At 38.3% G+C, this 16,644-nt stretch overlaps 1 protein-coding gene across 5 annotated transcripts in view; it reads right to left on the bottom strand.

Annotated features, from left to right (window-relative positions):
• The window catches only part of USP6NL (USP6 N-terminal like), a 110,969-nt gene that overhangs the window by 20,163 nt on the left and 74,162 nt on the right, over positions 1-16,644 (bottom strand). For all 5 annotated transcript variants that reach the window (XM_063397054.1, XM_063397055.1, XM_063397058.1 and 2 more), the window contains 5 exons: positions 15,432-15,512; positions 6,986-7,093; positions 4,972-5,081; positions 3,280-3,328; positions 1,493-1,613 (listed from right to left, as the gene is read on the bottom strand). In XM_063397054.1, coding sequence (XP_063253124.1) covers positions 1,493-1,613; positions 3,280-3,328; positions 4,972-5,081; positions 6,986-7,093; positions 15,432-15,512 — 469 coding nt within the window. The remainder of the gene's footprint in view (positions 1-1,492; positions 1,614-3,279; positions 3,329-4,971; positions 5,082-6,985; positions 7,094-15,431; positions 15,513-16,644) is intronic.

The raw sequence follows: 16,644 nt of genomic DNA, 5'->3' as shown, positions 1-16,644 counted from the left end.
CATTCAAGGAATCACAGGAAATTCAGGTTGGAGGGGATTTCTGGAGATTATCTGGTCCAGCCTGCTGAAAACAGAACCTTAGACTAGTTGGCAACGTTTAATAAACTGGGAATGATAAATTTGGAACATGTGAATTATAATTAAAGTTTTATCAACCTATCTATAAATGCAAACTTGCCTAACAGGCAGTGCCAAGACAGTTTCAGTGTGTACAATAAAGCTGTGGCACAATGCTCACACGCCCTGTGGAGAAGCTCATCAAGCCTTGGGCTACTCAAAGCTCCCTCCTTCCCTCTCCCAGCTCTTGACAGGTGTGTGGCAGGAATAAAGGAGGGAAGGAGGAAGGTCTGCAGCATCTCAGGCAATCCATCTGCCTGTGTTTATCCTCTTGTTTATCATGCACATAATTTGGTAAATAAGGAGCTGATTTGGACTTACTTCCCCCAAAATATCTAGAATTTTCTGTGAGCTTTGAGGAGCTCAATATTCTACATGGCTGCAGTTGCACAGGTTTGGATTATTATGGAATCTATAGATTTTTTTTAAATGTATTTAGTCTGTGTTATCATTGTGTAAAGCTTCAAGAAAATCTTTTGACATTTGATGAATTTAAAATTTCATTCATGACATTGACATCAGTTTTTCATCTCCCCAAGTCCATAGTTTTGGAGAACTGTAAATAGCAAAATACCATATTATCCCTTTGTTTTGGGGGTGGAGAACATCCAGAAACAATGAAAAGCTTGGGAAGGAAGATACCACAGAATGAGAAATTCTTCAGCAGGGAAAACCAGCTAGAACTTGTTGGAAATTTGCTAAAAAGCCCAAGTTCTGGATGGCATTTACTTTTGCAGGCTTCCAAGAACCACAGCTTTTTTGAATCACCAGAACTGTAACATCACAAAGGTTTTGGAATTCCTGGACTTGTTCCATACCAATAGCCATGGAATATGCATAGATCATACTAAATCTGGCATGGAAAGAGAGCACTACCAATCACATAAGAGCAAAAATACCATGAGAGCAGGAAATTCTGTGTGAGGTAGAGATAAAACTGAGAAGCCTGAAGTTCATGCCTAGACACAAGTCCATTTTCTACAAGTCCATTTTTTTACTGCAGATTCCCGTCCTCCCCAACGATAGCACAGCTGCAGTATTATTTAACACATTCTATATTAAGTTTCTACTACTATTTTATTACTGTATGGATGTCTACATAACCAGTTTTCAATTGGTTACATTTCCTGAGAGAGTAAGAGAAGAGGAAACCATCTGATTTTCATTAAGAACCATTTGAAAGATATCACATATAAAAACCATTACTCTCTCTTATGGATGAGAGCTCCAGTAACATCCAATACCTCCCCCAAGTATAAAACTCCCATTATGTTTCATTTTTCACCAATCAGAACAGAATAGTTTCATTTTCAAATAATTTACAGCCTAAATAGGAGAGGTTGAAACCTAAATACACTGACATGAAACTCCATACCATGCATAGCGTGCTTTGGACCAGAGAGAAGCTTCACCAAGGCCCAGAAGGCATCTTCTTCATTCATGTACATCAGAAGCAAAGCTGTGATCTGGCTCATTCCCTGACAGTATCCAACCTCCTGAAAAACATACAGTGGAAATATTAAAATGCTGGCAACAAAAGCCTCATAGTTTTGAGGTTTTTGCTTTTCCTTGAGTTAGTGGAGGAAAGGTGATGCCTGTCCTGATGGTAAAGCTTCCCACCAAACACACTTCATATTTAATCATTAAAAATACTGATTGATAGGAGGGATGATGCACAACCTTCCAACTGAAAAGTAACCTGGAAGTATTGAGTGCTCATTAGAACTCACTACTGATGAACACAACCTTTGGTCAGTACTAGTATTTTCAAGTTACTGTATCGTATTTTTGTCCAATGGATGCATTTTTCATTTAGTTGTAATTTGGGGGGTTTTATGGAGGGTGAGAGTATCTGGCTTTGTTGTGGTTTACAGTCAGGGCACCATCTGAGGAACACAGGATTTTTCAAGAGTGACCTGTAACTATAAACTTGCTCAATTTTAGCAGCCCAGAAGCAAGTAACTGTAATAAACCCAAAGAAAAATTTATTGTTCCAAAACTGAACTTGAGTACTTCCTCTGCTATTAATTTTGAATTTTATGGTAGGAACCAGCTGTCACTATCATTCAGCTGCTAAGATAACCCCATCAGTAAAGTATTTGTAAGGACAATTACTTAAATGTTGAGTAAGTTTATTCAGGTTTACAAGTTCTTAGCACAACTTTGTTCTAGAGATAAAACCAAAGTGTAAGAACTCCTACACTGCTAGAACTGCTATTAAGAGGAAAAATACAACAGAAGTTCAAAATAAAAACTTCACTATAATAGTCTCACCATTACACTTTGATGATTGATTCTAAACATAATTATTAATGCAACTTGAAAACACCAGTCCAATGTATTATAGAAGGTATAAAAAGTTAGACAGAAAGGTTACATTTCCTAGAACTTTAAAAAAACCCAAACAAATCAGTATTTAATTCAAGTAGCTGCTTTAATTTCTCTTTCCTCTTCTAAAGTTAACATATTTTATATTGACTTCTAGGGGGTTGCTGATGGATATAAAATGGAAGATGTATAAAAATGCTAAAAATAGGCCCAAGGAATGAGGGGACAGTGCACTAAAACCACAGTTAAATGTGGAAATGAAGGCATTTCTTTTTCTTCTATTTTTAGCATACAGCCAAAAGACACTTCAAAATACATAAGCTTCTAAGCCTTATGATACAGTCTGGAAACCCCACTCAAATAAATCCCCATTTGGGACTGTAGCCAAGACCAAGGGCTTATGAAAAGAAGATGCAACATTTTAAACTAATTTCAAATTTTTAGAACCTTTCAGGTTATGAAATACACCTGTGGACTCCAACATGCATCTTCCTGCAGTATTTTCCTCCCCATCATTCAAATGAAAGGAAGGCAGATAATAAAATGGGGGAAAATATCAGTCACATAACACTTCAGCACAACACAAATTCATTATTCTTATTAGTCACAATCCCTGGCTTCAGCCAAATTGTAAGCATGGTTTGATCTGTCCAATAAAACTCATAATTCAGATGTTTTAACTTCAGCTCAAAAGATGTCAACAAACAATTTATTTCTATGTGCTTCCAAAGGTCTCCGAAATGTTTTTTAATTTTTTTAGGGAGAAGGAGATGCAAGTTATTATCTTACAGCACTTTCAGAGAAACCAGATTTAAGTGTGAAGGAACAGCTTACCGTATTATATATGGAATATGCAGCTAAAACATGGAACAAAGATTGTTGCCTGGAGAAATAAGAGCAGAAAATGAAAAAATACAGCGTTATCTTTTGTAAAAATAGAAAAACACAGAAGTAGTGAACTGGGGTCTGGAAACATGTTTTCCCAATTTAGCTTGTCAAGCACTAAAGAACAGGATAAACCACAGTACACAATGATAAGTGCTTCTGATTTCAAGACCATTTTGTAATTAGTACCTTTATGATATTTTGTATGTTGACATGTTTCAAAAAGTATCAATATACTTTAGAAGAGAGTGGTGGCACATTTTTATAGACAGGTAAAGTGAAACATTGCATGGGTGACATTTCAAACACTGATTTATTCTGAATGCCGAAATTTAAATTCCCCAAACCTGATTTCTGTGCTTGCAGAACACTAACAGCTGTTATTGATTCCAAAGAGAGATGCAGAAGTGAAGATGTGAAATACACAAAGCAGCCACAAAGGTGTCTTAATCTTGGCACCGAAATTAAAGTCTGCTCTAGTGACTGCTACTGTCAAACTGAAGAAAAACAATATTAACTCTGGCTCAGCATCCTGTGCTCAGCCCTCTGCTATCTCTGGATACTTCAGAGCTAGAATTACAAAGAGCTTTGTAGAGGTCCCTTGCTTTCTGTAAAACAGTCTAACCTGTGAAGATAGCCAACCAAAAAACCCCAAACAACACCAAACCAGCCAGCACAACTCTGCTCTTTCCAAACTGTGTATGAAAGTAACAGTGGAGAGCTCTCAAAATCAACTTTTAAACTCACAGCTACTTTTTGTCACCTGTTCAGGAGAGAATCTGGATACCTGAATGCCTACTTGCATCAACAAGTAAAACTGCTAAAATTTAACAGCAGAGCTTTACATATTGTCCTTTTTCAGTGAAATTTTCTCCCTGTTACTAATCAATGAAAGAAAGAAAGCATAAGCCATAAGGTGCTTATTTTCTTTTGGGAAGTGGATTTATACTTGGAGAATTTTATTAAAACATCTGCATTGTGGCATTTTGGTTTACCCTCTTGAAGAACTGAAGTTTAGCCACTCTTCAGTAACCAAAGAAAACTGTAACAAGGTACCGGACATGAGGCTGGAGCCTCATTTTACAGTGACAAACTAACAGATCCCCAATGGCAATCTCTGCTCTGTGCTCCTTCCTTACAGCCAGCAGAGGAATCCCCCTGATTTAGGACTTTTCCACAAAATACCTAGAATAATAGTGTAAGAAAATGTTGCTTTTATTATCACATTAGAGTCCACAGCTCTGAGTACCCCTTTTTGAGAACAGCAGACTACCATAAAATCTGCCTTGGCAAGAAAAGGAGATTAAAAACTGAACTAATACAGAGACAGAAGGAGAAAAATACCCTCCTCTTCTCAGCAGGGTGCTGATGCTGCAAGCAAGCAACAATACTGGTGTTTGTATCCCACTTTTTTCACTATTAAGCATTTTTAAAGATGACAGCTGCCTAATATTCCTCATCTAGTGGCAGCAAAAAATAACAAAAACCATTTTGAAGAAATCCAAAAGCATTACGGCTTAGAGTTGTAAATAATTAAATGCTCACATACAAAAATACTGCTTTATTTTTTCCGAATTAGATACTGGGAGAAGATGAATACAAAGAAGGCTAAAATCTGTGGGAAGATGAAAGTTTACTTACTTGACACCATATCTGTCCCGGAACATGATGTGGTCTCTGTACGTCCGGTTCACATCCAGGTCAATTTGCCGAATGTCTGGGGAAGACCCTCGTGCTTGACACTTCAATTTCTGGGAGTACAGTACAGAACAGAAGTTTAAAATTGTGAACTCTAACAAAGCAGAAACCTGCTTGACTGTACAGCTATATTGAATTCATTGCCATCATGTGATTTAAAACAATACAGAACAGCAACTCACAAGATTAACAGTTTTAACTTCCAAAATAAGCATATACATGTACAAATTCTGTGAGAAAGAAACAGCCACAGAGGAAAGATGTAGAAAGACCAATCCCATAATACACATTTTTTGACACATCATTCCCTACCCATATTTAAGGCTGTTTCAGCATTTCAAATTTCTTATTGCCATTTCTTAGGCAGGCACAGCACTACAGAAAGACAGAAAATTAATTTTGCTACTCAGGAAAAAGAACCTGAGATGCAAGTGCTCTAGACAAGGCTTTAAGCAAATGATTTAGTGTGGTTTTCATACTTTTCCTGTCTTTTTCTCTAGCAGAAGTAATAGCTACATAGCTGCCAGTTATTATCTAAATATAGATAATGGACATTTCTCTAGTAATTTCCTCTGTCTTTCTGTTCTAATCTAATATAGCTGTAGAATATGTCTACTTTAGCACTTGCTTTACTGTTTTATAATTAAATCCATTTTTGTAATTGAATACTTAAGAAACCTGCACAGGTTTAGACTGACACCTTATTTTCTACACTTACAATAATTTTCTCTTGACTCTCATTCATTTATTCTACTTCTGTCCATAAAAGTTGAGTTTGCAAGACCCTAGACTCAATATGGTATTTTTAAAACATTATTTCTGACTATTAGAGAATACCACAGACAAAAAGGCAAAATTCTATGGATTCTGGTTGCAAGAAAACATGAGTAAAGTAAAAAATAATAAGAACTAAGGGATGAAACAGGGAACAATAACATGCATCCAGTCTGTTGTACACAACCAGAAGCTTTAGGTACGTACATGAGGAATTACTTTTAAATCAGTGAACCAACACAACACCAACCACAATCTCAGCTATGTGCAGCTTTCAGTACAATTTAAACTAAACACCCAGCAATGATTTGTCCCCCAGACAGACAGAAAAGCAGCAAAGGGAAAATCTGTAGTTTTAAACACCTGAGATTTGATGGAATATAAGGAGAGAAGCACCCTGAGCCCTTGCAGTCATGTGAGAGAACAGAAAGTTACCCCAAGTTTGAGAAAGAGGAAGGACAGAAGGTTAAGAACTGGTCTTTCCCCTGCAAAGAGAGCTGAAAGAAGCTGTTTGACCTACAACAAATATGTATTATCCTTCTAAATTTGTGTGCAGTTTGTGACACTTCCAATGAGCAGTGTTAATATCACTTCAGGAACCAGAAAAATAGAGAGCAGCAAGATGAGTATATCACAAATAAATCAGATAATGATGGAAAAAACTCTTCCTGTATCTGAACTACAAACATTTCTTTGTTTTACATCAAGCATTAGATGGCATTAATAATACCTAAATATTATTTCACCTATTTTTAAATGCTTCTAATTTAACTTGGCATTCCTTCCCAGAACCACATTATTCAGTATAACCTCTGTTTTACCTCCTTTGGATCTCCCACTAGACTTATTGAGGAACTTAAAATATAACAGTCAGAAAAATCAGCCTGTTAGAATAAAAAGCAAGAATTATGAGGAAGGTAACAGATACCAACATTTAGATAACATCAATACCAACACCAGTCCTCTTTCACAAGACTCCTCATCTACTCAGACTCAATCTCAGCTCAGCTTTTGAACACAGCCTTTTTCCTAGCTAAAACAAGCAATAGAGTGCAGTGTAATTTCTAATTTATTTTTTTAACACTGCATAACAGCAAAAAAATTTTTTAACACTTCATAAAGCCTGTAGCTTTAGTATCTGATGTTTTTAAATTAATATTAAGTAGAAATTCTACAAACTCACATTATAAAAGTCTTTCATTTCTTCTTTCATCTTAGGAACATCAAGCAACAAAGACCAGACTTGTCCTCTGAACTGCAGTGGGATCCCTTTATAAATTCTCCTATGAAACTGAAAAAAAAAAGAAAAAATGCAGCACAACTTACAATGCTCTGAATAAAAGGAACAGTGATGCACAACACACTAAAGAGAAAAATGCAATTACACCAAGCACCCTAGGAAAGGGATGACCTGCTGGGGAGAAAGTGTTTCAGTGTGATTTGAGGAACGTGGCCAGCAATGTCATTTGGGATCTCCTGATGGAATCCAGAGGTACAGGGACAAAACAGACACACAGGCCAAGCATCCCCTTCAAGGCAGGACTTTTGCATGTAGGAAGGTCTATCAAAATTGTATCACCTTTGCTCAGCAAATTTGGTCATTTAGATCCCAAAAATCAGATTCTTAGCAACACTCTATTCAAGGATAAGCCACAAATAACTCACTGTAATTACGGTCTATTAATAGAAATAGCAAAAAGCAAGCAGCAAAATCACAAAGCTTTAAAAATTATCAGTAAAACCCAAAAGCAGAACTGATTTTAGAATTCTTCTAAAACTGCGACAGTATGCTCAGATGTATGCATGCAAAGAAACAAATTGTGAGATGACAAAAAACCAGAATGTGCCATTTCTAAAGCTAACAGATCTCACATTCTATTTCTAAACTAATAATCAGTCTCATACATGCATATTAAAACATTTGCAAAAAAAAAAAAGAACACAAAAAGGTGTTATCATCTTTTGAAGACATATCTAAGACAAGGAAAATTGAAAAGAAAACTCTGACACAGAAAATTAACCTTTCTGAAATTATATTTTTACCATTATTTTAATGATTACACAGGGAGACAATTAGGTTTAAAAGAGAACAAACCACACACAACCATTCTCCAATTTTTTTCTTCATGTTTAGGCTACTATGGAAGTTAGACCTTAAAAATTTCAGCTGACAAAGCTACCACTTCCTTTACACATTTTTATAAAAGTTATAGTTTGCAGTAAGAAATATTTTAAAAGCAATATCCTCCTCAAAGACAGGATTGTTTTTCTCTTCACGTATTTCACATCTCCAGTTTTGGAAAATTAATGAACCCCTTGTTGCAATATATTTCCAAACCTCCTGCCATTTGGAAAATATCGGCTCTTTAAAGGTGTCTTTAATGCCAGCAAGGATTTGTGTCTGGATTGCAGAATCTGTAACTCTTGCACACGCATGGTTATGAGTTTCTTCCCTTGTTCCTTTTTCAAATGAAAAACAAACTTGTATAAGATACAACAGCCATCCTGGAGGCTGTCCACAAAAAAAAAATGTTGTGCTTCATAAAGAAAACTTTGCTGCATTAATATTAAAAATGCTAAAGCAGTGTGAGCACAGCTGTGCCAGTACAGATTCCTCTGTAAAAATGAAGAGCAACATCCAGAGCTCCAAAGCAGCTTCTCTACAGATGGATACCCTGAGCTCAGGTCACACAGGATTTCAGTGTGTGTCAATCCAGATACAAGGATACCTGCTTGTGGGAGAGAGGAAAATTTACTCTTTTGAAAGCCAAACATCCCCAACTGCAATGGAGTTGTCCTAAGAAGAGATTAGCCTGTCTACTGGAAAGCAGAATGAGCCAAATTTGCAGTATCTTTTCTGGAAATTTGGAGGAAAACTGTGGGGAAAAAAATGCAGTGATCTGTGTCCTCAGTGACAGGCATTTTATTCCTCAGACCCATGTTCAGCAACAGAGTACCCTCACAACAAACATTTCTGTCAGCTAGTTATAATTGTTTAACTCCTTTTCAAATGTCTCCAAGAACAAAAGGTTATTAATGAAGACAACTGGTTGAAGAATAAACTCTCAAGACTACTGCTGTTGTATAAATTCATATTTTGGGAGAAGGTCAGATGGATATAAAACACCAGAAATAAGTCTTTACAACAGTAGCTTCTTATCCAAACAGAATTAAAACAATTCAAACCATCCATCCAAAGTGTGGAGTTGTTCAGGGTTTTTTTGAAAAATCAAACTAAAGGAGAAGAACCTCCAGTTCCAGAGGAGTTCATGGCATTTACAGTTTTCCCATCTTCTGCACTGCCTAGATTGAAACAGCCAAATGCTAGAAGAGCTCTTAAAGCAGTAAGTAAAAACTGAGACAGAGAACTGTGGAAGCACTTTTCACAGAAAAGTTTGAAAAGTGAGTTGCAAATATAACTTCAAAAGAGCAGAAAGGACAGAGAAGTGAGCAGTTTCATGAGCCCACTACAGCTATGCCAAAAAAAAAACTAAAAACCAACCAAATAGGAGGAAAGCAAACATTTTTAGTAGCTAAGTTCTGAATTGTTGCACTACCTGACAGAATAAACCCAATAACATTCACAGCTTCTTGCAAACCAGTTTAGATCTGTGTTCAGCTGACTCTGCTGTTCCATCTATTCTTTTATTGAGGCAGAGAAAAAGCTCTCAGTCATCCCAAGTCATTACCAGATCCTGCCTACAGACTCAGCAGAACACAAGACCAAAGACTTTCACTACCTGATACAGAAGAGAGAAATGTCACTTAGTTATGGCACAGGCTCCACTGTACAAACAAGAACATGGAAACAAGTGTGAAAATTTTCACAGTGGAAAACTGAGAGGAGTGGCTGATACACCAAGAGGGTTGTGCTTCCATCCAGAGTGATGTTAACAAACTGGAGAAATGGGTTGCCAGGAACCTCATGGAGCTCAACAAGGAGAGGAGCAAAGTCCTGCACCTAGGAAGGAACGACCCCAGGAACCATTCTAGGGGTCACCAGCCAGATAAGAGCTCAGAAAAAAAGGACCTGAGGGTCCTGGTGGACACCAAGTTGAGCAGGAGCCAGGGCACTGCCCTTGAAGCAAAAATGATCAATGGTATTCTGGGTTGCATCAGACAAAAGTATTCCCAGGACGTTGAGGGAGATGATTCTTTCCCTCTGCTGAGCACTGGTGAGTCCAGTTCTGGGCTCCTCAACACAGGACAGACATGGACACATTGCAAAGGGCTAAGAGATGATGAGATTTGACCATCTCTGCCATGAGGAGAGGCTGAGAGGGCTGGGACTGTTCAGATGGGAGCAAAGAAGGCTCAAGGGGGATCTTATCAATTTGTCTTTTACACCACCCTGAAGGGAAAGTGCAAAAGGTACAGAGGCAGGCTCTGTTCAGTGGTGCCCAGTCACACAACCAGAGGCAATGGGCACAAACTGAAACACTGGAGATTCCCTTTGAACAGCAGGAAACATTTTTTCACTGTGAGGGTGACAGAGCACTGACACAGGTCACCCAGTCAGGCTGTGGTGTCCCCAACCTTGCAACTCTCAGAAGCCATCAAGAGAATGGTCCTGGGCAGGTGGAGGTGGCCCTGCCCGAGCAGGGGGCTGGGCCAGGTGACCTCCAGAGGCCCCTTCCAGCCCCAGCCTTTCCTTCACAGTGACCCTGTGCAGTGCTGCAGTTTTGTCAAAGTGACAGGGCTGTGCTGCATCCTGGGGAGTGGGGGGAACTCGCACACACTTCACTGCAAAAATCATTCCTGGTAATCACACAGGCACCAAACAGTTAAAGAAAATATAAATGAGTACACTGATTATTAGCTAGCTGAATGCCTTTACCATAAGCACCATGCTAGTGCCCTCTGCTGTCTTCTATGTCCTTATGTAACACCAGAATAAAAATGCCTTGAGAAATGCTGCTTGTATCTATATACTTGCTAATCTACTTTTCTGCTCTCTCCAAATTAATAATTAAAACAGAAAGTAGAAAATTCAGTAAGTTTCTTTTTTCTTCTGCTTCTGGGAAGATGAAATACTGAGTTAATTTTAAATTACTTGTGAAGATTAGGATAATCACTCAAAACAAAACACAAATACATATAAACTCATAGTTCAGATAAACACACACATCTGTGAAAACATTCATCATTCAAAGAATGGGGTTATGGGATCTGGAATGTTTCCATCAGCACCGGACATAGAAAAAAGAAGGTGAACCTCAATAAATATGATTGTATAAACACAGGATACATAAAAATACAGATTTAAGTTCTCTAGCAGATCTAAGCTGATATTCAGCCAAGGACAGCAGTCAAACTCTTGCAACTATTAATAAGATGGTTAATCCTGAAGTAGGTAGGAGAACCTAACACTAAATGAGACCATTTCACCTGGGAATTCAAAGGAGCTTCTCATGCAAAAACAAATTGGACCTATAAATACACTGAATATACAGAATGAACTAAAACCCTTACAAAGCAAGAAGACAAAAAAATTAGCTATCATCTCAATGAAGGCCATGATGTCCAACATGCAGAAACACTTGGAAAATGTACAACTTTCCCTTCCTGCCTGGCCCCCATCTCCCCAGCTCATAAATCAAACTGGTTTCTGGGAAAGAAATGAGGCCACTGTCACACAGCACTGGCCTGAAGAGTGGCAACTGGCATCATTGCTCCTGCAAGATATCAAGTTGGTTTTCCTGAAAATGAAACTTTCTCAGCTGTCTGGAAGAGCTGCACAAGTAGCAAAGGGACTCTGTCACCTCAAAAAGAATCAGTGATGAGAAGCACAAGAATTAAAATCATGAGTCTCACAAGAAAGTATATTTATAATGAAAAGAAAATATATTTATAAAGGCTGCTGCCTTTAGAGGTTCTTCAGCTTCTGTGGATTGCATTAAAGGAAGAAAAAGTGCAAACAGGAGAGGAGCTCCATCTCATTCAAAAATCTCAGGAATGCAAAGAGGGTTCTTCATTAAGGCTCTGTGTTCAGACTCCAAACGAATTGGAGACTTGATTATTATACTGTGTGTGAATGCCAGAACAGCTGGAAATGGCAGCTACCCTGATTGTTTCTCTTCTTCCTTTCCCCTTCAATTTAGGCAACTTCAATCACAAATAGATGAAGGCAGACAGGGAAAGACAGAAATACTTTGGTGGAAATACTCAAATGGGAATACAACATATAACAGTTTTATTTAATCTTTCCTGAAAGTTATGATCATACTAAGCCAGGAAGGATTTACTATCTGTGGGTGGTTGATTGTACCCTGAACTACTAAGCAGTGGAATACAAATAGGAAATAAAAGCACAAACGAGAGAAGAACCACACTGAAACACAAACTTTGCTGCTCTGTGACACTTCCTGCATAAGGAATGACTGATGGGGAGATGAAAGCTTTATTTTGACAAATATCAATCAAGCAAAGACACAAGGGCAGTTACACACTTCACAGTGGTGTCTATAAGAAACATGAAAACTGCACTGAAAGAGATGCCTAAATAACCACAGAGGAATCAAGGAGTTTTATAACACAAAGAGCGACTCAGACAAAAGCACCAGGAGGCCCTTATGAATGAACAGCAGTGCCTGGACAATCTCAAACAGAAAAAGGAAGCTTACAGGGGGGAAGCAAGGACAGCCAGTTTGGAGGAATACAGAGGGACCATCTGAGTACCCAGGGATCAGGTTAGAGAGCTGAAGCCCTGGTGAGATCAGATCTGGCCACAGACATCAAGACAACAAGAAAACCTCACACATAAGGAAAGAATTCTTCCCTGTGAGGGTGGTGAGACCCTGGCACAGGTTCCCAGAGAAGCTGTGGCTGCCCCATCCCAGGAAGTGTCCAAGGCCAGGCTGGGTGGGGCTCTGAGGAAGGTGTTCTAGTGGAAGATGGCCCTGCCCATGGCAGGGGGCTGGAACTCGACGATCAGTAAGGTCCCTTCCACCCCAGGCCATTCTGTGATTCTGTGATTCTACAGATTCTGTTATGGAGCTGTACATGGGCTCACTTTATTATGTCATACTTCACTACCTCTAAACCCAAATTACCATCTAATTACCCAAATATGGTAGAGCCTGGCACATTTCTGGTCTCAATATGATCATTCTTCCATCTTTTTCCAGTTTCTTGTGGTCATACACTCCTAATCTCTATTCCCAACCCCATCTTTTTTACCAGGTTTAGCACAAGAGTTCCGATGGGAAAACAGTGTGAAGTTCTCACAGGCCTCATCTATTTCTTGAGATATTCTTCAGCAGTCAAGACCAGGAGAAGAAATAAAGTGAAGCATCTCAAATGCACACACACACCCACCAGTGTGTTAATGTTTTCTCATTATTTCTCTTTGTGAAGTTATGACAAAAAAAAAAAAAAAAGAAACAGCCTATAGGCAGGTCTGCAAGAGTATTGAATGAAAACTGTGGTTTGTAGCTAAGCACATGACAATCTGGGATAATGGAATCAAATATATGGATTCATTTACAGGGTGTGTACAGTATGAACAGATCCCTTCAAGGCAAAGCTCTCCTAGCTGTATATTTTGAAGGCTCATCACAAACAGGCTGTCCAAAGTCCTGTATTTTGTACATATCTGCTGTGTACCTGGGCCCATCACTTTCTCCGAGTCTCCCTTCCTACCTATTCTGACACAAGTGTGTCTCAAACATGCCATTTTCCAGAACCAAGCCATCCCTACAATTACAATCTATAATCCTACAACATTATTACTGTTGTTGTTGCTGCAATGTTCCCTTCAGTGCTGTTTCTAAAGAACACTCATTTCAGGAGGAACCTGACTGCACAGAAACCATGGCAGTTTCAGGTGAAGTGAGTCTTGTAACAAACACACAGGCTGTTCATTTTCTTCAGCAATTTGTTCCTCTAACATTAACCACATTATCCACTCCAGTGAAGACAGGAAACAAGAGTCAGGAACTTGTTCCCAACTACTCCTTCCATGCTTCAAGAACTTGAGCTTGGAAAGCTGGTGCATTCTTCCAACACACTTCCAGATAAAAATTGTCTTTAACTGGGAAGAGAACACAGCTCTGAGAACACAGCCAGGCTTTCCATTAAGAGCAGTGACAAATAATGTCTGGCTTTCCACTGGATGCTCAGGAGGAGGAGGTGGCTCATTCTTTATTCTGTATCTTCTGGTTCACTTACCACATATGATCTGAGAAAGAATAAGGAAAACACCCTTGTTTTTTAAATCTCATGTGCTTCACTAGAGTTCAACAATGAGTGAAAATTTTTCCTAGCCTCAAGCGAAGTTCATCCCTTTATGAACATATTGAATTATTCCAGCCACTATTTATAGTTCAGTCTATAATTTGTTACATGAACTGAAACTCTTTCTGCTCAGCTGATCTGCTAGACCTTCTGCATGCCTGGTGAAGAGAGAATTATTTATTTAAGTCAATGTCTCATGGACTGACATCACCAATGGCTGAAGAGCACAACCACTGCTCCCAGATGACATGTGGTTACTGTGTTACCTGAAATGTCATATTAACATTCTCTTTGCAAACAAAGTAGCTGTTCCAGGGCTTTTTATTACCTTCTGACTTGGGAACATATTTGTTTTAAAATCCTTTTACTGTCAGATGTACAGAACAAAGTCACAAGTGTTATGATCCCTAGCTTCTCCCAGAGAAAATGGCAGGACATAAAGTAGGATTATAAGCAAAACTTTGGGAACAAATAATTATTTTTCATGCATTTACATCATATTTTAAGGAAATGGACTTTCTAGATTCTGAGCTATACCCTGAAAGAGATCAACCACTGGCTTTGGTTTGTACCAAAAAAGTTACCAGTCTCAAAGAGAGAGGTAGTGAGCAGACAGGGTGAGCAGGGAACATGCTGAGTATCTTCCTCTCTCTACTCTGCTTGTAGCACCTCAGCTCTCTGCTCATCAGACCAACAAGTCTCAATCTCTCTCTTCTAAGGTCTCAGCTTTGAATAGAGAATTTACTTGAGCAGAAGGCCAGTAAGGGAGTAAGGCCAGTCCAGGCCACTCATCAGGGCAGGAACCTGGGATGTGCAACAGCTGCCCTTGGTCCTTGCATAGAACAGGTGGATCAGCAGCATCAAAAACCACCAACAGAACCCACAACAGAAAATACAAGTCTTAAGCTGCGTTGAAGAGAAGAAGGAATTTGGGATTCTGTGCATTATCCACTAAACAGCCACAAGACCAGCTATGAAACTTCCCCAGAACCCAGTGTTGGGAATACGGACTCTCCAGCAAGTTTTTTTCCAACTGAAATTCTTCCATAATTTTAAGATGACCAAGACCACAATTTCAGCAAATAAACTGCTCACATCAAAGTCCCCACCTAGCTTTTAAAGCAAGTAAAATATTTAGCACTTTACGTCACACCTGACATAATCCACTCTGTCCACAAATAATTCTGCACACATGAACGCACGAACCACAATTCCTTGCATTTGATCACCAATTTTGTGGAAATTACTAGTGGGTTATTTTGGAAGAACAAAAAACCTTATTCTTTCAGTGTGGATTTGGGGTTTTTTTCATGTATCAAACACAGGCAATCTAATTTCAGGGTATATATTCTTCCAGAAGTGACACCCAACGACAAAAGCATGCAGAATCTTACCTTTTCACTATTCTTGTATTTTTCCCAACTTTTCAGCATCTTAAGCCATTTTGCAGTTCTTTCAATTTCAAGTTGCTTTTGCTGAAAAGGAATTAGAAAGTTTTAGTATCTCCAAAATGAATGCATTTGAAGTTGTTTATGGGGTTTTTTTTAATAACAAGAAAAATTACAACAGACCATTATGATTTTGTTATTGAGTCATCTGGAAAAAGGAAAGAATAGCATCAGTTCATTTAAAACATCCAAAATCCAGCCAACCAAAAACCTGCTGCTTATTTTCAGCAGTATGGGTGAATTTTATTTTGTATGAGGAGGTTAAGTACAAGATTTCTAGAAGTTTCTTTTTTACATATTTGGCAAGTTTAAAAGAAAAAAAAAAAACCACCTACAAGTTCTATTTGTTTTTATACTCAGTTTTCAGGCAAATAATTTCTGCTGCAAGCCACTTAAAAGTTAGTTGTCTCTGAAATGATCTTCTTTACCCAGACTTGCCCTAAAAATAATTAGCTTCTGGCTTGCATGTGATCACACAAACCATCCCTTCTTAAAAGGCACAAAGTTAAAAAGGAACAAAAACAAATGCAAGAGTTACAGTGCAGGAGCAGAAGTTGGAATAAGCTTTAATTTTTAGACATTAAAAATGAGAAATCCTTGCCATAATTCTCCTCCTTGGCAGGGCACATTTTTACCTGAATTACCCTGTAAATTAACATCAAGGATTTCTTTGGAAGATAAATTTGCTTAGATTTCATTACTGACAAGAATATTTCAGTGACAAGGTGACAGAATGAGAATCCAAACCAAAACAAACTCCATCTTCTAGAATTAAGTAAATACTTTATAAAGTATATATAAAGTAGTTTAGCAAGTACAGCCCTACTACCTTAGAGACTGTCTGTGTCTGTCTGTGAAAATATTTCTAGAGCTGCCATCAACTTCTCGAATTTAGGAACCAAACAAGCACTTGGAATCAGTAATCATCCATTAGTCTAGGGAACTTCAAGGCACTTTGGCACTACACAACCAAAAATCTGTATTTTGTTAGCTCCAATGTTAAGACTTTTAGCATTTATTTTTACAGCTCAGTTTTACATTTTTGCAAAGTGTCTCTGATTATATTACAAAGTTAATAGTTAGCTGTGTGTTTTTACATGTTTTTAATGAGACTATTTCAACTCTCTCATAAAGCTTTGGAGCAGAAGATCCAGACTGG

Source organism: Prinia subflava, chromosome 4 (assembly GCF_021018805.1).
Source record: "Prinia subflava isolate CZ2003 ecotype Zambia chromosome 4, Cam_Psub_1.2, whole genome shotgun sequence".
Taxonomy (NCBI): domain Eukaryota; kingdom Metazoa; phylum Chordata; class Aves; order Passeriformes; family Cisticolidae; genus Prinia; species Prinia subflava.
Note: the sequence above shows the minus strand (reverse complement) of the source record. Positions and strands in the feature narration are given on the sequence as shown.